A 22916-nucleotide genomic window follows, 5' to 3' on the forward strand; every position below is an offset into this window, starting at 1 on the left:
AATTGCTTAGACCCACAATTACTTTGTTTGTCAGTCTTTGAAATGTCACTGATGCATTCTTCATACCAAATGGTATGACTTTAATCTGATATAGTCCACTTGGCATTACGAAAGCTCATATCTCCTTTGCTTTGTCCAACACCTGTACCTGTCAATATCCTTTTAGCCAGTCAATCTTTGTGATAAATTTCGATTGTCCCACTTTCTCAATGCAATCCTCCATCCGTGGTATGGGATATGAATCCGCTTTTGTCACCCCATTCATCTTTCGATAGTCCACACAGTCTTTGTGTACCATCCGGTTTCGGTACCAGTACAATAGACGAACTCCAGTTACTGCAACTAGACTCAGTTATTTCATTTTGAAGCATGAAATCAATTTCTTTTTGTACTTGTGATAACTTTTCCGAATTTAATCTATAAGGTTGTTGCCTTAGTGAAGATGATATTCTTATACATACATCATGTAAAGCTAAATGTGTCTTTCCCAACTTATTTCCACAAATAGGTTTGTGTAACTGCAATAGCTTTTCCAAATCACTTTGACATTTGCTTGGGAAGTAACTCAATATTACATTTAAATTTTCAAGCACCCCCTCATTATCCAATTTGATTGGAGGAAAATCAATTTCAGAGTCCTGCACTTCTACCTCTTTCTCATCATCCACCATCACTAACACCTCTTTTTGTTCCTCTTCCCTGTCAAAGTACTTTTTAAGCATATTTACATGACACACCCTCTGCTTCTTTCTTCTATCTGGAGTATTTATTAAATAATTTACTTCACTCAATTTCTTTTCAATCCTGTAAGGCCCACTAAATCTTGCATTTAATGTATCACCTAGTACAGGTAATAAAACTAGTACTTTCTTTCCAGAAACAAAACTGCAAATTTTAGCCTTCTTATCTGCTTTCACTTTTATCACTTGCTATGATATCTTTAAATGTTCCCTAGCCAATTCACATGCTCTGTTCAATCTTTCCCTAAAATTTGATACATAACCCAGGAGAATAGTTTCTGAATTTTGACCCACTAATTTCTCATGAATCAATTTCAGTGGTCCCCTTACCTCATGACCATAAACTAGTTCAAAAGGGCTAAAACCAGTCAATGCATTAGGAGCGTCTCTAATTGCAAATAACAAAAATGGAATTCCTGTATCCCAATCCTGTGCATCATCCTGACAGTATGCTCTTATCATAGTTTTTAAAGTCTGATGCCACCTTTCCAAAGCTCCTTGTGACTCCGGATGATAAGCTGTTGACTTAAACTCTTTTATCCCCAAACTGTTCATTACTTCCTTAAGCAGTTGCGATATGAAATTTGACACCTGATCTGATTGTATCTCTTTAGGTAAACCATATCTTGTAAAAAATTTAATTAACTCCTCCATAATCTTCTTAGTTGTAACATTTATTAAAGGTATCACTTTAGGAAACCTGGTAGACACATCCATTATTGTCAATAAATATTGATTTCCACTTTTAGTCTTAGGGAGGGTTTCTACACAATCAATCATGAGCCTGGTAAAAGGTTCTTCAAATGCTGGTATTGGGATTGAAGATGCTGGCTTAATCACTGCTTGTGGTTTTCCTGCTATTTAACATGTATAACAGGTTCTACAGAATTTGATGCAATCCTGGCCAAAAAAAAAACCCATCTGTATCTTTTCCTGTGTTTTCCCAATTCCTAAACGTCCCCCCATTGGAATTTGATGAGCAATCCTTAGAATCTCAATTCTATACCCTAATGGGATAACGATCTGATGCACCTCCCTCCAGCTTTCATTTGCTGAGGCTTGATTTGACCGCCATTTTCTCATCAAAATACCTTCCCAAAGATAACATACCAGAATACATTTTGTTTTGGTTAATGAATATGCTTTTTGATATAACTGTTTTAATTGCAAATCATTTTTCTGTAACTCTACTAACCTCTTTGAGTTAAACATTTCAACTGAACTGTTCTGCATTCCTTCCTCCTGAACAGCTAATTGGATTGCGACACCTTCTTCTGGCCTTTGAACTGTCAGTTTATCTTGTTCTTCCCTATGGGCCTTTGGTCTCATTATAACACAATCACAATCAGAATTCCTTCTGTAACACCTCTGTTGAAAATACTTCTACAGGCTGCTCAACTCCCATTGGCATCGCCCACATTTGTGATCGAGCTAAATCTTTACCCAGAATAAATTTAACCCCTGCAATGGGCAATTTTTCCACCACTCCAACTATAACTTCACCAGTCTTCAATTTGCTCTTTAAATTTACCTTCCACAATGGAATAGATTTAGCGTCTGCACGAACCCCACTTATTAGTACTTTCTCCTGCAATACTCCATTTGAACAACAAATATCACTATCCCACAATGTTAAGGATTGACTAGCCCCTGTGTCTCTTAAAAATTTAAGATCTTTACCTACTCCACCCTGTACACATGGAAAGACTTTCCCTTTACATAAAAAATCTTTAAACATTTCTGCAACCTGCACCCCAGAATTCTCTTGGGTAAACTGTGAACATATTCCCACTTCTTTACCTTTCACTGATTCCCCATTTCACCTATACACAAACCACTGGTTTCTTCTGTGCCTGAACCTCAGAACCCACAATATTTTTACTTCCAGGGCTTTTCTGTACCCCAACAATTCCTACACATTTTTCCTGCAATCTCCAACACACTGACTTCATGTGCCCCACTTAATTACAATGAAAACACCTCAATTTTTGAATGTCACTTCTACCTTCAGCACCTTCCTTTTTATTCTGAGAAAAAAACTTCCTGGGAACTTCCAGCTACTCCTTCTCTTCCCTGACTACCTGCCTTCCTTTCACCTTCCCACTTTTTATCCTTTTCCAATTTGAAAGGGTAACAGGAAAAAGGTTTAGGTCTATGAACGAACTCATAATCATCAGCTATCTCTGTTGCTTGTCTTACAGAATCAACCCTCTGTTCCTCCACATGAGTTCTCACTAACGAAGGGATTGAATCTTTAAATTCTTCCAAAATAATTACTTCCCTAAGAGCTGCATAGGTTGTCCTTTTTTTAATACCCATATCCACTGGTGAAAATTACTTTGTTTTACTCCTTCAAACTGCCCAGGATGTTTTCTCATATTCCTAACTTTCTGCCTGTATGCTTCAGGAACCAACTCATATACACTCAGTTATGATGACCGATGCAGTTGGTACAGCTGAGTTATTTAAAAATCCCAGTGGGAAACTTTAAACAACTGTCATAACCTATAATTTTTAAGTGTTATGTTTGAGATGCAACTCTAAATTCAGGAATCAGGCCATCAGTTCATGAGGTTTTTTACATTAAACTAAATTAAACATTTTATTAATTTACACAAGTTAAAATATATATATGCATGGCTACAAATTACTACTATCATAACTTTTAACAGATTCCCAAACTAAATCTCCATTAAGGCAATAGCAACCCATAGACTTAACCAAACACCAGGCAAAGCATTTTCACCTTACAAATTTAAATGAGGTTCTTTTCACTTTGGTTCCTGTGGAGACAGTTGGAGGCTTACGGCTGCTGTTGATCTCACTTTGCCTCTGCCCTGCACACACAACACTGAAGTTATACCTACCACCGCCCATTGAATGTAAATTCTCATTGTATCACCAGCCTCTTCTATTAATAAAACCCCTTTCATAGTACCAATTTTATTAGTAATATAAATATATTGCTTGGTATCTGCTAGATAGGTATCAGTTTTCACCCCACTTCTTGAATGCTCTATTCAAAAATTGCAAATACACTATCTCTCTTACATATCAAAACTAGTACACATCAAAGCACCCAGTCATGCTGGCTTTAATCCAATTAAGACAGACTAAACCTCTAATTTAAAAGAAAAATATTTTCCAATAATATTATATACATTAATAGCTTCATGACAGTGGGAGTTCCTCAGGGTAGTGTCCTGGGCTCAACCATCTTCAGCTTCTTCATCAATGACCTCCCCTCCATCATAGGTGGGGATGTTCACTGATGATTGCACAATATTCAGCACCATTTGCAGCTCCTCAGATACCAAATCATTCCACGTCCATAGGCAACATTCAGCTTGGACTGATAAATGGCAAGCAATATTCACACCACACAGGTGCCAGGCAATGACTATCTCCAACAGAAGTGTCTTGCCATCTCCCCTTGACATTCAACGGCATTACCATTCTGAATCCCCCGCTATCTGCATCCTGAGGTTACCATTGACCAAAAACTTAACTGGACCAGCCATATACATACTGTGGTTACAGGAGCTGGTCACAGGCTTGGAATTCTGCAACGAGTACTCACCTCCTCCCCAAAGCCTGTCCACCATCCACAAGACACAAGTCTGGAGTGTGATGAAATACTCTCCACTTGCCTGCATGAGTGCAGTTCCAACAACACTTAGCTTAACACTATCCAGGATAAAGCAGCCCGCTTGATTGGCAACCCATCCACCACATTCAACATTCACTCCCTACACAACCAACACACAGTAGCAGCAGTGTGTACCATCTACAAGATGCACTGCAGCAACTCACCAAGGCTCCTTCAACAGCACCTTCCAACTCCACAACCTCTAACTAAAAGGACAAGGGCAACAGATGCATGGGGACATCACCACCTGTAAGTTCCCCTCCAAGCCACACACTACATCCTGACTTGGAAATATATTGCTGTTTCTTCATTGTCGCTGGGTCAAAATCCTGGCACTCCCTTCCTAACAGCACTGTGGATGTACCTACACTATATGGACTGCAGCGGTTCAAGGAGACAGCTTACCACCACCTTCTCAAGGGCAATTAGCGTTGGGCAGTAAATGCTGACCTAGCCCCACACACATTCTGTGAAATAATTTTAAAAAGTCAGCGTGCAGGTACAGCAAACAATTAAGAAAGCAAATGGCATGTTGGCCTTTAGAGTACAAGAATAAAGAAGTTTTGCTACAATTAAACAGGGCTTGATGAGACCCCATCCCAAATACTGTGTGCAATTTTGGTCTCCATATTTAAGGAAAGATATACCTACATTGGCGACAGTCCAGCGAAGGTTCACTAAATTGGTCCCCGGGATGAGAGAAATGTCCTGTGATGAGTGGCTAAGTAAATTACCTCCATATTCTCTGAAGTTTCAAAGAATGAGAGATGATCTCATTGAAAGAGTCAAGATTATGAAGGGGCTTGACACAGTAATTGCTTTACTGAGTAATTGTTTCTCCTGGGTGGGGAACAAGGGAGCACAATTTCAGGATAAGGGTGCTAATCATTTAGGACTGAAAGGAGAAATTTCTTTACTTAAAAGGTTGAGAGTTTTGGAATTCTCTACCCCAGAGGATTGTGGATGTGCTATTATTGAATATATTTAAGGTTGAAATAGACAGATTTTTGGTCTCTCAGGGATATGGGAAGCGGGCAGGAAAGTGGAGTTGAAGGCCAAGATCTGTCATGATCATATTGAACGGCGGAGTAGGTTCAATGTGTCAGATGGTCTTCTCCTGCTCCTATTTTTTATGTTATGTTCTTTCCTCCTTCTCCCTCTCATTCCTGTTTCTCCCCTCACCCTCCCTCCCCCACACCCCTCCCCCCCCATCACCTCTATGTGCCTTGTCCTCCTCTTCCACTAGAAAAATAAAACAGCAGTGGGCCATTAAGCCCTTCGAGCCTGTTCTGCCATTCAGAGAGGTTGGTAAATTGATTTGCTACCAACAACAGAGCCACCTTTGCTCCAAATCCCTTCATAACGTTTGGCTAACAAAACTCTATCAATCTCATTCTTAAATTAACAATTGATTTGGCATCAATTGACATTTTGCAGAAAAGAGCTCCAAACTTCTTACCACCCTTTGTGCATAGAAGTATTTTCTGATTTCACCCCTGAAAGGTCTAGCCCACTAATCCTAGACTCCTAACCAGCAAAAATAGTTTCTGTCTTTCTACCCCGTTTCCTTAATATCTTGAAAAGCTCGATCTAATCATCTCCTAACCTTTTAAGTTCCAGGGAATACAGCCCCAAATTTCCAGGGAATATAACCCCAGGTAATTTAGCTCTTGGAGTCCAGGTATCATTCTGCTGAATCAAGGCTGCACCTCTCTAGGGACAGTATATCCTTCCTGATGTGTGGTGCACAGAGCAACTCACTATACTCCAGGTGCAATCCAACCAGGACTTTGTATAGCTGAAGCATGACTTCTGCCCCCTTGTATTCTAGTCCTGAATAAAGGCCAGCTTTGCATCAGCCTTCTTGATTATTTTCTGTACCTGTTCATGACAATTTAGTGATCTGTGCATCTGGGTCCCCAGGTCCCCTTGGACCTTTACTGTTCCTAGCTTTTTAGCATTTAGAAAGTATCCTGATATATCCTTTTTTAGGTCCAAAGTAGATGACCTCACATTTGCCTACATTGAAATCCATTTACCACATTTCTGCCTATTCGCTTAATCTATCAATATCTTGAGTATTGCTGAAAAAGAGACATGTTGAAGCTTTTGGCTTACACTCATCAGGACACTCGCAAGAATACCAATATAAAAAGGAAAGCAACAATTTATACTGTATGTGAAGAAAGTGCTGACTGGTTGGCAAGTGGCGTTATCATTGGGTAACATTTGCTAAATAATCTTCAATGTGCTAAGAATCACACTGACAACAAATTTAGTATTGTCAGTTGGACTCACAATGTGGCTCATTTGTTTGTACTGGAAGCTACATATACGAATACACAGGGGCCTGTTTTTTTGCAGACAGAAAGAACATGTACATACACGTCACCTGTTTCAGCTAAACAAAATAAGTAACAGACATTCACTGACTCATTCCTTAGGGCAATGCCTTGACTAATCAGGGTCAAGCTGCCTGGTTTAAATTTCAAACAATGCTTGGCAGTTAACAGTCAGTCACCATCAGTGGTGCATTTTCTATGGCAAAGCTACTTGCTAACCAATCAGCACTCTTTACATGCAGCATAAATTGTTTTACCTCATATATTGGTATTCTTGTGAATGTCCTGCTGAGTCCAAGACAAAAAGCTTAGATGTCTCTTTTTTCAGCAATACTCAAGTTCTGTGCCACCAAGTGACTATCAATATTTCTGTGGGTTTTTGCTTCCCTCTACATTGCTTCCAATGTTGCCCATCTTTGTGTCATCACCGATTTTGGAAATGTGGCTCTCTATCACATAATCTAAGTCATGAATAGTTGAGACCCCAACACAGATCCTTATGGAACTCCACTTGCCAATCCCCATTATCCCTATTCTGTTTCTTGCCATTCAACCAATTTCCTAACCAGGTCAGTAATTTACCTTCAATTACATGAGCTTCAACTTTAACTAGCAGTCTATTATGAGGAATTTTATCAAATTCCTTCTGGAAGTCCATATGAATAACATCCATTGACATTCCCTTGTCTTTAGTCACCTCTTCAAAAAGATTTAATCAGGTGACATTCTGGCCTCTTTCTGACTTCTCATAGAGAAACAGTGTGTGGTGAAACATTTTCATCTTTTAAGTCTATTTTCACATCACCATAATCCTTTACAGCACCTTCCAAACTGGTCATCTCTACCACCTTGGAGAGCAAGGACAGCAGATGCATGGGAACATCACCACCTGCAATCAAAAACATAAGAAGTAGGAGGAGTAGGCCATCCAGCCTCTCGAGCCTGCTCCGTCATTCAATAACATGGCTGATCGGATTGTGTCCTTAACTTCATTTTCCTGTCCTCCACTTCCCACCATAACCTTTGACCCCCTTGTCATCAAAAATCACTCTAACTCAGCCTTTGAAATAAAGAGTGACCCAGCCTCCTCCATTCTTTGTGGTAGAGAGTTCCAAAGGTAAACGACACTCTGAGAAAATAAATTCCTCCTCATCTTGATCTTAAATGGGAGAAACTCCTTATTCTGAACTGTACCCCCTAGTTCTAGATTCTCCCATGAAGGGAAACATCTTCTCAGCATCTACCCTGTCAAGACCCCTCAGAATCTTATGTTTCAATAAGATCATCTCTCATTCCTCTAAACTCCAATGAATACAGGCCCAACTTGATCAACTATTCCTCATAAGACAATCCCTTCATCCCAAGAACTTTGAACTGAGAGCTCTAGGACATATTCTTGCTGAAACTATCCAAGACAATCTCAAGAAATTCACTACCTCTCTGACATATGCTAGTCTACTTATTCCAATCAATATAAAGTTGAAATCCCACTCATTCAAACAGCTCTGCCTTTTCTCCATACTTGTCTAATCTTCTGCAATTATGCAATCTACCACTTAATAGCTGCTATCGGGAGCCTGTACAGAACTCGCACTACAGTGTTATATTCTTCAGTCATTACTTCCTCGTAACAAGCTTCTGTTCTCCCTCTTCCCCTCTCAGTCTCTCTCTTCCCCTCCTCCTCCTGTTACCCTCTTCCCGTTTCCTCCACCCTGCCTCCTCCTCTCCCATCTCCCTACCCTCTCTACCTCCTATTCCCCTCCTCCTACCTCTTCACTCCTTCCCCATACCACTCCAATTCCTCCTTCCCCACCTCTCCTTTCTTCCCATCTCCCTCATCCCCACTTTCCATTCCCCCTCCCTTCCTCATTATTCTTCCTCTCCTTCCCCTCCTCCCTGCTCCTGCTTTCCTCCTCCACCTCCTCTCCTCCCTCCTCTGCTCTTTGCCCTCCTCTCTCCGCACCGCAACCCCCCCCCCCACCAAACAGCCGACCATTTTCAAAATCCATAGGTCAGCAGTGACACAAAGCTGCCCGGCTGACCTGCGGCCATCGTTTTCTGCAAGCATTAGAGTTGCCAGCTCTGGTTGGATGTATTCCTGGAGGCTTCGCCATAGAGCCTCCCATCTCCGATCACCGTGCTCAGTCAAAAACCTTATTTCTCATCTTCAATATTTTTATAACTGATAAATCCAAGTGTTTAAGAGTAATGGACGTCTCCTGCCGCTGGGATCGTTCAGTCCCACCGAATGTCAAAGGGCTTTTGGCTGGGCCTCCAAATCTCCCGTGTAAATTGGTTCTGCGTCATGTTAAATTATTTATTAAATGCATCACACCGACCTTCTGTAGTTTTACCCATTTACAGGTCTGTCTGTTTATTGTAGACAGTCTCTATCTAATTCCATTAACGTTTACCTTACCTAAACTTAGAAATTTAGTAGCTGTTTTATACTTCCTTTCCGGCAAGGCCGGAAACTCATGGCCAATGTTTTTCTCTTGCTCAGTCTCAGCAGGGTGCAGGATATTAGCCTTCCATTCTTGGATTCTCCAGGGCAATTCTGGAGGGTTGGCAACCCAAGGCGGCAACTCACCAGCCATTTGTTAAATGAAGCCCAGCACTCAAAATGGCTTCCCATTGGCACTATTAATGTTGTATAGGCTCGGAGCCCAAAAATCGCATGAAAGGAAAATGTACCTCCACATTTCTGGCTGCATATCTAAAGTGATTATGGAAAACTAGGGTGAATTCTGTCAAAAAAAAAACAGCATAAAAGTCTTGAGTTATTAAAAGCCCTTGTGATTGTGAGCAACTTCACATCTCACACCAACCAGAACTTTACTGGTGAGATACCATACAAACCGCAAAATGCACGTACGGTTTAGCTAAATATAGCTCCAGTGGCTTCTCTTTAGTGTTTGAGTCAGGCTACACCTGTTGCAACCTCTGACATTTAAGTACCAATTTTCAGAATAATGGAGAAAAGTCAGGGACAGATTGAATTGACAGATTGAATTGCAGCTACATAGTGCATTTCATGACGTACAGCCGAAGAAGTACCTTTGAAGTGAAACAGTGTTGAATATGCAGCAGCCAATTTACACATAGCAAACTCCCACAAACTGCAATGCGATAATAACCAGATAATATGCTTTGTGATGTCGGTTGAGGGAATAATATTAACCAGAACACCGCAGGTAAATTTCCTCTTCTTCTTTGAAATAGTGTCATGCAATCTATTATGCCCACCTGAGAGGGCAGTAGAGGCCTTGGTTTAACATCTCACCTGAAAGACAGCACCTCCGACAGTACAGAACTCCCTCAGGACTGCCCTATTCTATCAGCCTTGATTTTGTGCTAAAGGTCTCTGGAGTGGGACCTGAACTCACATCCTTCTGACTCAGAGGCTACAAACCAGCCCGAAGCATGTGAAGTGCTTTCCCAAAGAGCTTTCAAGTGGTAAACTTCGCTGTCAGGCATAATCTGGTGAGGACAGGCCCTTAAAGGGGAAGTTGTGGTGGTGGCGGAAAAGTGGACTCGTTGCATATAGTGGCACAGCAGAGACATGTGGGCACCAATGCCCGTTTGAGGCAGAGGTTGTGCTGCAGGAAATGTACCCGAATGAGTGTGACCCTATTTCAGAGCTCAGTGCCACCCTCCCATAAATGTACAGGTTCAAATACAGAATGAAGATTACATCAGTTAGCTCATAAAAGCAATTAACCAGGCTCCCTGCTGTACGTAAAGTAAAAGCCAGCTGATTTCAGGAAGAAAAAGGTCCTCCTCAACTTTGCATACATTTTGTGTGGACCCAATTGAACATGGTGCAAACCTCAGGTGAGAGTTCACCATCCTCGGGAAGATACTTAAAGCATTGTATTCAACTGTCACCCCTTTGCACACGCTATTTCATTTTTAGATGGTGTTCCTTTCTTGGAGCCAAGGAGCAGCACACAGATGTCTATCTTCTCAGCCTGGGGTGCTCCAGTGTTCTCGGAGAGGGGTAGTGGGCCCATAGGCAAGGATGCAGTAAATAAAAGCAAAATACTGTGGATGCTGGAAATCTGAAACAAAAACAAAAATAGCTGGAAAAACTCAGCAGGTCTGACAGCATCTGAGGAGAGGAACACAGTTAACGTTTCGAGTCCGTATGACTCTTCATCAGAACTAAGAAATATAGAAATGAGGTGAAATATAAGCTGGCTGAGGGGGGTGGGACAGATAGAGCTGGATAGAGGACCAGTGATAGGTGGAGGCAAAGAAGAGATTGCCAAAGATGTCATAGACAAAAGGACAAAGGGGTGTTGACGGTGGTGATATTAGCTAAGGAATGTGCTAATGGTGACATTAAGGGTAGAAAGCAGGACGAGCAAGTGACAGATGGCCCTAGTCGGGGTGGAGTGGGGGGAAGGGATCAAAATAGGGTAAAAGGTAGAGATAAAACAATGCATGGAAATAAATTTTAAAATAATGGAAATAGGTAGGAAGAGCATATTTTCTTATGAACTTGCCTTAGTTCATCAGCTGCACCTACCAGTTCACCACCTAAAATTGTTCCTGTAAAATCCAGACTATAAGTCACATTTAAGTAGATAGTGTTTTCATGGTTGCTATATTGATAATCAAATGAAGTCACAAGCGTACAAGTATCTTCCCTCTGTTAAGGAATGGTATGATTGAAATTAGGTTCCTAAGTATAAGTAAATTAACTTCAATTGAACATAAGAAGCTAGGAATAAGCAAGGTTATTGAGGAGCTTGATTGACTAGAATGTTGCCGTTTCACCCTGATAGGATGAACATATTTTCTGTCTGCTGGTTGTAAGGATAATTATTAACTTGGAAGTTCAATTCAAAGAAACCATAATGACAACTTGTGACAGGAATGGAAATGTCAAACTGGGCACTTCTCTTTTGAGGTTAAGGTTAAGACACACAGTTGGGCAAAGTACAGAGAACTTAACATTTTACCTGGGCTAATGTTACAATGCTCAATGCTGACACTCAATGCAAAAACAGTGAATATATCTGAATTCCTAGAATTGACCTCCCTCACTAGACAAGAAGCCCACAAAAATATACATGTAAAAAATAAAATCCTTTCACCCACTCTAACTCAACACATTGGTGAAATTTGCATAGAAATCGTTTCCCCACAATATTTGTTCCTAGCCCATATTGTCCTCTTCCCTGTTGAATGAAGGTCAGCTTGGTCTGTTCCATAAGTTAACAGCTCCAAGTCTAAAGCTGGCTCCCCTTAAATCACATCAGGGTTCCTCATCTTATGCTCACATGCTTTAGTTCTCATCTCCTTTTCCCCTACATTCATTTCATTGGTCAAAAGGCTTGGTCATGGCACTCCACCACCATCTTCCCTTTGCTTCTGGGGAACATAGTTAATTAACGTAGCCTCACTCGATAGCCTCTCAGTCACTTTCTTTCAAACTTCTTACCAATCAATCTATATATAATTAATGTCGTAAGTGGAGAAGGTTTTTTGATGAGCCAGATAAAGATGAACTGAATGCACCCCCACCCCACCCTACCCACCCCAACCACGGAAGATAATACAGCAGATATAAAAGGAATGTTATTTGGTGCTCATGGATTGCCAGCAGATAAAAGCAAAATACTGCAGATGCTGGAAATTTGAAATAAAAACAGAAACTGCTGGAAAAACTCAGTCGGTCTGGCAGCATCTGTGGAGAGAGAAACAGAGTTAACGTTTTCGAGTCTGCATGACTCTTCTTCAGAGCTAAACGGAAGTAGAAATGTGATAAAAAAAATTATACTGTTCAAGAGGGGTAAGCAGGTGAAGCTGGATAGAAGGTCAGCAATAGATGGGGGTTAAAGAGAGATTGACAAAGATGTCATGGACACAAGACAAAAGGGGTGTTAGTTGTAGTGGTGAGGGCTAAAGAAGGTACTGATAGTGGCATAAAGGTAAGAAAGCAGAATGTGTGGATAGCAGAACAAGGGTAATTACTCTGTGAAAGAACAACATGGAACAAGAAACAGATGGCCTTTTTGGGGGTGGGATGGGGGGAGGTGGTGGTGGTTGGGGAGATAGGATAGAAAAAGGGATAAGGGGATAAAAAGGGGATAAAATAATGAATAAATGAATGCAAATAAAAACAAGTAAATAAAATAAATAAATACATTTTTAAAAAGGAATTTTAAAAAAAGGGGTGAAGATAGAGGATAGCCAGCAGAACTCCATAAACTGAGGCCCTAGTCTGCATCATTACTGTTTTGTTTATTATCAGCGTGTAGGAAAAAGAAGTTTCCAGGAAATGAGAGATGGCCAAATCATAACCCCGTACAAGAACAAAGGTAACAAGTCAGATTGCAACCATTCCCACAGCATTTCACTGTTGTGCATACCTGGAAAGGTCTTTGTCTATTAGTGCTCAATCGCCTATAAAAACTTGCTAATGTCATCTATCCAGAAAGCCAAAGCGGGTTCAGAATTGGTTGTTCAACACAGTCTTTATCCTGGTACAATGTCAAGAAAAAAGTGTAGAGAATAGCGGAAGGCATTACATGTTGCTTCTGTGGACCCGTCCAAAGCCCTTTGCTCTGGGTAGCAGAGATGGTCTGTTCTCGCTTCCTAAAAAAAAAAATCAGTTGCCCACCAAAACTACTCCAAATCATGAAATATTTCCACTGTGAAATAAAATGAAAAATCATCAACTATGGAATGACATCTGAGTCATCCCCAGTAACGAGTGGACTAAAGCAGGGCTGTGTCCTTCCACTAATGCTGTTTGGCATCTCCTTCTCCTGCCTCCTCTTGTATTCTTTCCAGAGCAAAGATTTCAAGGAAGGAATATTACTATGCACGAGCCAAATGGAAGATTTTTAACCTGTTCAGATTGAGATCAAAGACCAAAGTGCATGTTCTGATACTTGAGCTCCTGTTTGCTGATAAGGCAGTTTTTGTGGTGCATTCAACCATTGTCCTGCAGTCAATTCTAAGCATCTTCTAACTGCTGCAGAAGAATTTGGGGTTACGGTCAGCCTGCAAAAGGCAATGGCAATGTCTCAAGGTGGTCAGCCCGAAGCAGCACTCCAACTATACAATACTGAAGTGAAAAACGTAGACAGATTCTGCTACCTACGGCCAATGGTTTCAAGTGAAATGAAGCTTAATGAGGAGATATCAGCTCATATTGGCAGTGCTGCTGTGGCATTTAAAAAACTTTAGACAAGAGTCTTGGAAAGGTACCAAACTCACAATTGCCACATGACGAAGAATGTATACTGCTTGCGTACTGAGTAGACTAATACAATGCTGAAACTTGGTCTATATATTAGAAGCAAGAATGCAAATTGATTTTATTTTATATACGTTGCTTGAAAAAGATCCTTGGGATCCACTGGCAGCAGAGAGACCCAACAGCGAAGGACTCAGAAAGGATCATGGCAATGCTCAAATGATGTCAACTATGATGGCGAGCCATGTCATTGGAATGGATGATGGTCACCTACTAACTATAAACTGTATGGAGAGCTTGATGGTGCCAGACATCCCGATGGACAGCCAAAACTAAGGTGCAAGTATTCATAGAAGCAGGACATCATTTCATGCCAGATTGACTTCAACACTGGGAACATTCTGCCCATGATGCACTGGAGCACAGAGCTTGAAGAACTATGTCCTCAGATTGCCATAGAAAATCGTCAGCCCAGGAAAGAGTATGCGGTTGTAGCCTCATTATCAGAAAAGATGAGCTACAATGCCCCACCACAACCAACAATGCCTTGCTCACATTGGACTGTACCCCCACTTGAAGACTCACAACAGATGAGTAGTAGGTGTGAATCAGCGGCAATGATGCAAAGCCAAAGAAGACAAGACTAATGCCCCAAGACTGATATTGCTAATGCTCGACAGCGTTAATATTAAGTGCTTGAATATATTCTATAGATCGATACTTTGTCATCCTATACATCTTGCCAATTCCACCAATAACAATAGCTCCAATATTTAACACACAGATTGGGCAGAATTTTGCCCTTGATGGGCGGGTGGGCAGGCCTCACCGGCTCGGCAGTGGGCGGGTAGCCGAACGCCACCGCCAAAACGGTCCCGCCGCCATTTTAAGCGGGCTGCCCAACGGGAAGCGCTATGTGCTTCCTGTGCGGGCAGGGGGGTGGGGGGTGGTGGAGGAGGCGATTCCTCAAAAGCGAGAGTGCGCTCTTTCATGCATGCGCTCGAAAGAGCTCACATCTCCCTGAAGCTAAGTGTTGCCTCAGGGAGATCGCTGACAGTGTTTTAAATATCAAAAATAGAAAAATCAAAATATTAATATGTCCCCCTCATGTGACAATGTCACACGAGATGGGACATGTTAACAAATATGACTGAAACTTTATTAAGCTTTTTAAAAACGGACATGAAACCTCATCCCGCTGGTGGATGAGGTTTTATGTTTTTTCAGAAGCCCGCTGGGGCTCCTGGCCTGCCCGCCAGCCTTAAGGTTGGACGGGCAGGGCCTTTAATTGTTTTAATTACCCTGTCAATGGCCTCAATTGGCCATTGACAGGTCGGAGGGCGGACAGCTGAATATTTAAATGGGGCGGGATGACGTTGGAGGTTCCTCCCGACATCATCCCGCATCGGCGAGCAGGCCCCGCCCTCAACTTGCCGACAGAAAAATTCAGGTGATTGTTGTATTGGTGTATTTTAATTAATAGATTCTTCATTTGCAACCAGATTTACCTTTCATAAGCTCCTTCGACAGCACCTTCCAAACCCACGACCACTACCATCTAGAAGGACAAGGGCAGCAGATAGATGGGAACACCACCACCTGGAAGTTCCTCTCCAAGTCACTCACCATCCTGACTTGGAAATATATCCCGTTCCTTCACTGGCGCTGGGTCAAAATCCTGGAACTCCCTCCTTAACAGCATTGTGGGTGTACCTACACCACATGGGCTGCAGCGGTTCAAGAAGGCAGCTCACCACCACCTTCTGAAGGGCAACTAGGGATGGGCAATAAATGCTGGCCCAGCCAGCGAAGCCCACATCCCATGAATGAATTTTAAAAATGTTAATATTAAATGTCACTAACCCAGATAGTTTTTAAGGTCTGTCTAGAACAATACTACACTCCCCAGGGCACCAACATTACCCCATAACTCAATGTCATCTGCAAATTCAACAATTTACTTCCAGCACCTTCAATGAAATCTTAAAGAAGAATGATATGCTCTAGGAAAGTTTTATGAGTATAAAGTGCTTCCATTAGTGGTATATTTTATTTAAACAGCATCTTCTCCTGGATGGCACAGTGAGTATATGTTCCTACTGCGGCTGTGAGGTACGATATCATTTTTCTGCACCAATTCTCCAATGGTTTTATTTAGTCTCTGGTTTTATTTAGTCTGTCAGGTTGAAATACATCCCAGTTTGGAAGGATAGAGACATAGTTAGAGGAAAGGGAAAATGATGCAATCATTACATAGTTCCCATTACACATGGCACATAAGTGTTGACTAAAGTGTGAAAACATATCAACAGTACATCCCTCAAGGCAGAGAATGAAATGAAGGTATCACATTGTGGTTTGATAACCAACTCATGCTCACTGTCTAGCCTCAGACATGAAGAACTACAACTCCACTGCCGCCCATAGTACCACACGCTAGTAAAAACCAGCCCCCTTTAAGATAGGAGTGGAGAAAATTGGAGGAAGAAATTCTGACTGAAACTATTTCCTTTGCTCTCTGCTACAGACTAAATCTATCAAATTTACAACTGAGCATCGTTTAAAATGACTATTATTGTAGATTATATTTACATACATCAATGATAGCTTCTTAGTACAACAGTGATGCAGTATTATGACACATTGATGTGTCAGGTCTCTGCAATGGAACAGCGCAGGTTGCTCACTTCCTGAGCTGCAGGGAAATGCAGAGGCAAGTATCAGCTCTGCCCATCCCCACCCCCCTCCCACCTCCACCACACCACCCCCCACAACCCCTCAACAACCACCGCCCCCCCCAACCCCTCAACAACCACCCCCCCCAACCCCTCAACAACCACCCCCCCCACCCCCCCAACCCCTCAACAACCACCCCCCCCTCCCCCCCAACCCCTCAACAACCACCCCCCCTCCCCCCCCAACACCTCAACAACCACACCCCCCTCCCCCCCCAACCCCTCAACAACCACCGCCCCCCACCCCCCCCCCCCCCCCCCCCCACAAGAGTGGAGCAAATTTCAGAAATACAATCATCTTCTAGCCAGATTCTCTTAGCTGTCAGCTCAAAGTGGCACTGACACTGGTTGGCTCAGGAGCAAATCAGGCACTTGCCCTCTCCAATACAGGACATGTCAGGGAAGAGCATCCTTAAAAATGTAGCACACATCAAAGGAAATGTAGCTGTGCTTACAGAAGTATTTTCTCTCATTGGGATGATCATACTTGCATCACTTATGTAATACATTGAATACGTAGTTGTCACTGCTGCTGTTCAATACCATCTTTGTTATGTAACATCTGCCATATTAATTCTTGTGCAGTTTGATCCTGAATTCTTGTGCAGTTTGATCCTGAATACATAACAAAATGTTTAGAGATTTGTTATTTCTGAAATCATATTATCTTCTTAGTGAATCATTTAAAAATAACATTCATGCTCTAGTAAATAACTATGTATAAGGCATTCATGGGATTGATTGAGGAGAGAAGGAAAGAGCAATAAGTGTCTTGTATCTATTTCCTTATATAATAGGGTGATTCTGATTTAACATCCTAGGTGAGTAGTGGTGCTCTTAGTGAGGATACCATGAGCATGCATTCCAATGGGTGAAGAACCATGGGCTGTTTGCCTGCGATTTCTAGTTAATATTATCATCAGTAATTTATAGACTACAAGGCAGTATTAAATAAGCCAGGGGAAACATAGTATTGAGAATTCATGATTTGACACTCACCAGTGTGACTATCGAGCCATAGCATTGCCACAATATATTTTCTCAGACTTTACCAATAACTACCTCATAGCCTAGAACTTGCTGGTGGCAATATTAACACACAAATGCTTAAAACACTTGGATGACATTTCACTGTCCATTATTACAATGGAGTCATTAAGTATGTTACTGAGAGATGACTTTCCTCCTTCCATCATCATGGGGAAGTAGTTAATAATATTCGCAAGCTGAGGAAGTCAACGCATAGATGAACCAGCCTGTGTGAGCCCAGATGTTCATATATTTATACAAGCATGCCAGCCATAACAGATTAACAGATCTCATCTGTTTTGTCTAGTGTAGTGAAAAGTTTGAGAACGATAAATTGGTAAGAATAACTCATGTCTAAAGCCATCCTTCTAAAAATGATCATAAGGCATCGGAAGAGTCTTTGCATTTATGCTGCATCTTACTGAATCGCATCTATTTCCTTGAGCAGTTTCCCACTGAACATGTTCCTAATCTCAATTGCATGAAGCTACCACTGGGGCTTTTAAGATCCAACTAATTACTATGTGGTGTCTACAAGATCATCACCTATTCACTTCAATGTTGAATATGATAAAGTAAAATTATAAAAAGGTGTCAAATTATGGAATAGTTCTACAATCATGTTATACTTTTTAAATAATAACGTTATTGCTGTAATGTATAATTAAGTATGCTTATATCTTAGAACTAGTGCAAACCAAGGATAGAATAAACTCAGCAGAAGGTCGGCAGAAACCACAGGAAAAAGGCAAAAACCTCCCTGACAGCACTGTGGGTGTACCTACACCACATGGACTGTAGCGGTTCAAGATGGCAGCTCACCACCACCTTCTCAAAGGCAATTAGAGATGGGCAATGAATGCTGGCCAAGCCAGCAACACCCATATCTCATGAATGAATAAAGAAAAACAACAGCTCACACGGTTTTTCTGCGGTTTCCGCCGAAGTTACAATGGGAGAACGGGAAAATTCCGTGAAAATTTACCCCAAGAGGTTTCTTCATGGAAGCAGAGGGCGAGGGGGTGCTGGGAGGAAGAATCAACAAACTCCTAGCTGTCAATTCAAAAATAGTGTTGATAAAGGCTTGAACCAAGGTCTTCTGCCTGAACCACTCTTGGTTAGATATATTCCACACCACATTAGGAAGGGCATAAGCTGCTTATGCGTGACTGCTTCCTATGCTTACAAAATATTGAGCCAGATGTGAGGGAGGTGGTGGCTTAGTGTTATTGTTACTGGACTAGTATGCCAGAGACCTAGGGTAATGCTCTGGGGGCCTGGGTTCAAACCCCACCATGGTGGATGATGAAATTTGAATCCAATAAAAAAAATCTGGAATGAAAAGTCTGATGATGACCATGAAACCACTGCTAATTGTTGTCAAAAACCCATCTGGTTCACTAATGCCCTTTCGAGAAGGAAGTCTGCCATCCTTACCTAGTCTAGCATACACGTGATTCCAGACCCACAGCCTTGTGGTTAACTCTTAAATGCTCTCTGAGCAAAGGCAATTAGGGATGGGCAATAAATGCTGGGCTAGCCAGCGCTGCCCACATCCCATGAATGAATTTTTAAAAAAGTTTGCAGTTGCAATGCTGACAAAACCATTAGCAATTATCATCATTGCAACCATGAAACTGGCAGAAACTTCTGGTGTCTGCAGATTCCGGACTTGTGTGGTTAGGTACAGAAATCCAGAAGTTGCTGCCAGTGGATTCCTGTTCCTCCACGTGGTGTGGTGTGGTGCTGATGTACTCCACTTTGGTAGGAGGAACAGATGTGCAGAGTATTTCTTAAATGGTAAGAGGTTAGAAAAAGTGTAGATGTACAAAGGGCCCTGGGTGTCCTCATCAATAAGTCACTTAAGGCCAACATGCAGGTCCAGCAAGGAATTAGGAAGGCCAATGGAATGTTAGCCTTTATCGCAAGAGGATTTGAGTACAGGAGTAGGGAAGCCTTGCTTCAATTGTATAGGACCTTGGTTAGACAGCAACTGGAATAGTGTGTGCAGTTTTGGCCCCCTTAATTTAGGAAGAACATTGTTGTCAGACAGGGAGTGCAACAAAGGTTCATCAGACTTGTTCCCAGGATGGTGGTACTGTCCTATGAAGAGAGACTGGGGAAACTGGGCCTGTATTCTCTAGAGGTTCGAAGAATGAGAGGTGATCTCATTGAAACCGACAAAATTCTTAAAGGGATAGACAGGGTGGATGCAGGCAAGATGTTTCCCCTTGTTGGGGAGTCTAGAACCAGGGGACACAATTTCAAAATAAGGGGGAAACCACTTAGAACTAAGATGAGGAGTGTTTTTTCTTTTACTCAGAGGGCTGTGAATCTTTGGAATTCTCTACCCCAGAGAGTTGTCAATGAGTGTGTTTAAAATAGAGATTGACAGATTTTTAAACACCAATGATGTAAAGGGATATGGGGATAGTGTGGGGAAAAAGGCATTGAAGTGGATGATCAGCCATGATTGCATTGAATGGTGGAGCAGGCTCAATGAGCTGAATGGCCTACACCTGCACCTATGTTCCCATCACTTGAACTGATGTAAAATTCCCCTTTAATGCTTCCTATTATGGCAAAAAAAACTCAAACGAGTTAGCCTTTGTTGAATGAGGTGTAACTGGGTTTTTAATGGTATACTAAGTCATAACCACTGCTGAACAGCCTCTCTAGCCCTGAAAAAACTAATTTTATATTTGTCGAATACCAGCTTTCTATATTATGATAAAAACTCCATATGTTTTTTAATACAAAAAAATTGTTTTAAAAGTTATATTTCAGTTTCTACCTTATTTCCATTTATATGTCCCAATCTTTATTTCACTTTCTGTAAAATTTATTAAAAAGTGCATGATAATCAATGCATTTTAGTTCCTGGTTTGCTGTTTGTGAGACCTCTTCAGTGTGATTGGTTGCATAGCCTGCTTGATGACATCGCTGTTGCTGGATACCCCCAATATTTGGTGCGAGGATGAAATTAATATCGGGAAAGAGGAAATCCTGCCAGATCACTAGATATTCATGGGCAGCTTCCTTTGAGTTCAGTGCCATCTCTATGCAACTGATCGCATAATCAGAGCCAAAGTGGCTGTAAAGCTATGCTGTTCAAATGTTGGTGTATGCGTGCTTAACTCAATCGTATAAAGTTTGTATGATTGTTATTTTCGTTGACAACTCTAAGCCATTTAAATAGATTCATGCCTTCAACAAAAACAATTTGCATTTATATATCACTTTTAACAAAGTAAAATGTCACAAAGTGCTTCAGAGGAATGTCATCAGACAAAAAGCGACAGTGCATCACAGGAGGAGGCATTAGAACAGGTAATCAAAAGCTTGGTCAAAGAGCAGAAGGAGAAGGGGAGTTTATAGTTTATTCACAGGTGTAAGGATCAAAGTAGATAAATCCATAGAAACAATGGAGTTCTGTATCTTGTATGTACACAAAAAAGAAAAAAGTATTTATTCATCATGGGTGCATTTCTTTTTACATAGGTATGACATGCCAAGCGCGGAGTTCATACGTTACCACTGAGATACTCTGGGGTTACCGCTTCATGCCTGTCCTGTCATTGGAGGAGGGATTTTATGAAGTCGATTACAACAACTTTCATGAAACCTACGAGATAAAGACCCCATCTTGTAGCGCCAAAGAAATGGCAGAGATGATCAGCAAGGTGGAGCTGCCCCTGACCTGGTCAGTCTCCACCAAACTCAACGAGGAGGAGGAAGAGGAGGAAGAGGAGGAGATGCAAGCTGAGGACAAGAGCCACGAAGAGCAAACGGAGCAGAATGGGGAGGTGACAAATTTGGAGAACGAATCCAAAGTGTGAGGTGGAAGAAATGTCTGTTTGCCTCGAGAGAGAGAGAGAGAGAGAGAGACAGGAATATCACATTTTTGTGTGTGTAGTGATGAAGGAAATCAGGGTGTGAAGCATCCACCTGCCCAACACACTGAAGAATTAGATGTTTGAACAAAATAAAAACATTAAGGAAATGGGGGAAGAAATGGTGGTGAAGGGGGGGAACTTTCCTGAATTAACAGGGCAGGGTTTGGTTTACAAGGGAATTTTTACTTTCTTAATATAGACACAAAATCTGTGTTCAGTATAGAGCTCGGCTAAAAAGCCTATCAGCCACAATAGAGTATACGTGTGTTCAGAAGCTATTTAGAATTCACTGTTTAAAGTGCTGGAACAACAAACTCAGCTTTTTAATGCATCCAGCCTTTCAAGTAGCTAGGATTATAAACATATATTTCTAAGGCTCTGCTGTAGAATGAATGCAGCTAAATGATTCCTTTCTATGTTTCAAAAAAGAAATATATATAATATATATTATATATATGTATAAACAGACTGTTCAGGCAGCAACATTATTAGATTCAAACAAGATCTCAGGAAGGTTGCTGGGCAGGTGGAAGATGTTGCACATTTTAAGAGGCTTTGCTATATTTTCACTGAAGCTACCGCAAGAACTATTTTTGGATGTTGTTTACCAGTGGCTTTCTTTTATAAACCTGTCACCCTTTGTAATTTCCAATGTAACTTTCTTTGAGAAGAAGAGTCCAGCATCCATTCAAAGAAAACCACATTAATTAGCAGCTTTTCAGCCTTACGTCCACCCTCCCAAATGACACAGGTTGGTCTGTTTGACTGTGAAACCCTTATTCTGGCAAAAACATCAAGACCTGAAGCCCGTGTTTGCCATATTCAGATATCAGTCATCAATGTCGACGTCACTAAACAGCAAGGAATGTGACAGCATGTAACCCGAATACTGGAAATTGGGAAAGACCACCAGAATAAACCAGGCTTGTACCTCGTCACCAGGAGACCCTTCATTAAAACTGGCTCATTGACCAAAGGGTTGTCATCCAAAATATTAACCACTCTTACCCTTTTCAGAAGGAGAAGAACCTGTGTATGTTCAGCATTTTATTTTGTGTTTTTTTTAATTTAAGAATTGAAAGGAGTCATGACAAAACAAGTACATAAACCTATATCATATACATTACGATCTAGGGAATTTTTGAACTTTTATGAGAATGTCGGTAATTTGTAGAGAAATTGAGCCCTTTAAATCTGAGCGTCAGTTTGACAGGGTGTGACCTAAAACAATCCATTTGAACGAGGGGACGGTGTCAGTAGGAGGGCAATGGGGTGGAAAAGCGGAGCATCCTTTACATTGAAAAATTGCATT

At 41.4% G+C, this 22916-nt stretch overlaps 1 protein-coding gene across 1 annotated transcript in view; it reads left to right on the forward strand.

Moving 5' to 3' along the window:
- kcnj6 (potassium inwardly rectifying channel subfamily J member 6) overlaps positions 1–22026 on the forward strand; it is a 47322-nt gene extending 25296 nt beyond the window's left edge. Inside the window, exon 2 of the mRNA XM_078560295.1 lies at positions 21210–22026. Coding sequence (XP_078416421.1) covers positions 21210–21547 — 338 coding nt within the window. The 3' untranslated portion in view covers positions 21548–22026. The remainder of the gene's footprint in view (positions 1–21209) is intronic.
- The last annotated feature ends 890 nt before the right edge of the window (positions 22027–22916 follow it).

The sequence above is a fragment of the Cetorhinus maximus genome, chromosome 16 (assembly GCF_964194155.1).
Source record: "Cetorhinus maximus chromosome 16, sCetMax3.hap1.1, whole genome shotgun sequence".
Taxonomy (NCBI): Eukaryota; Metazoa; Chordata; class Chondrichthyes; order Lamniformes; family Cetorhinidae; genus Cetorhinus; species Cetorhinus maximus.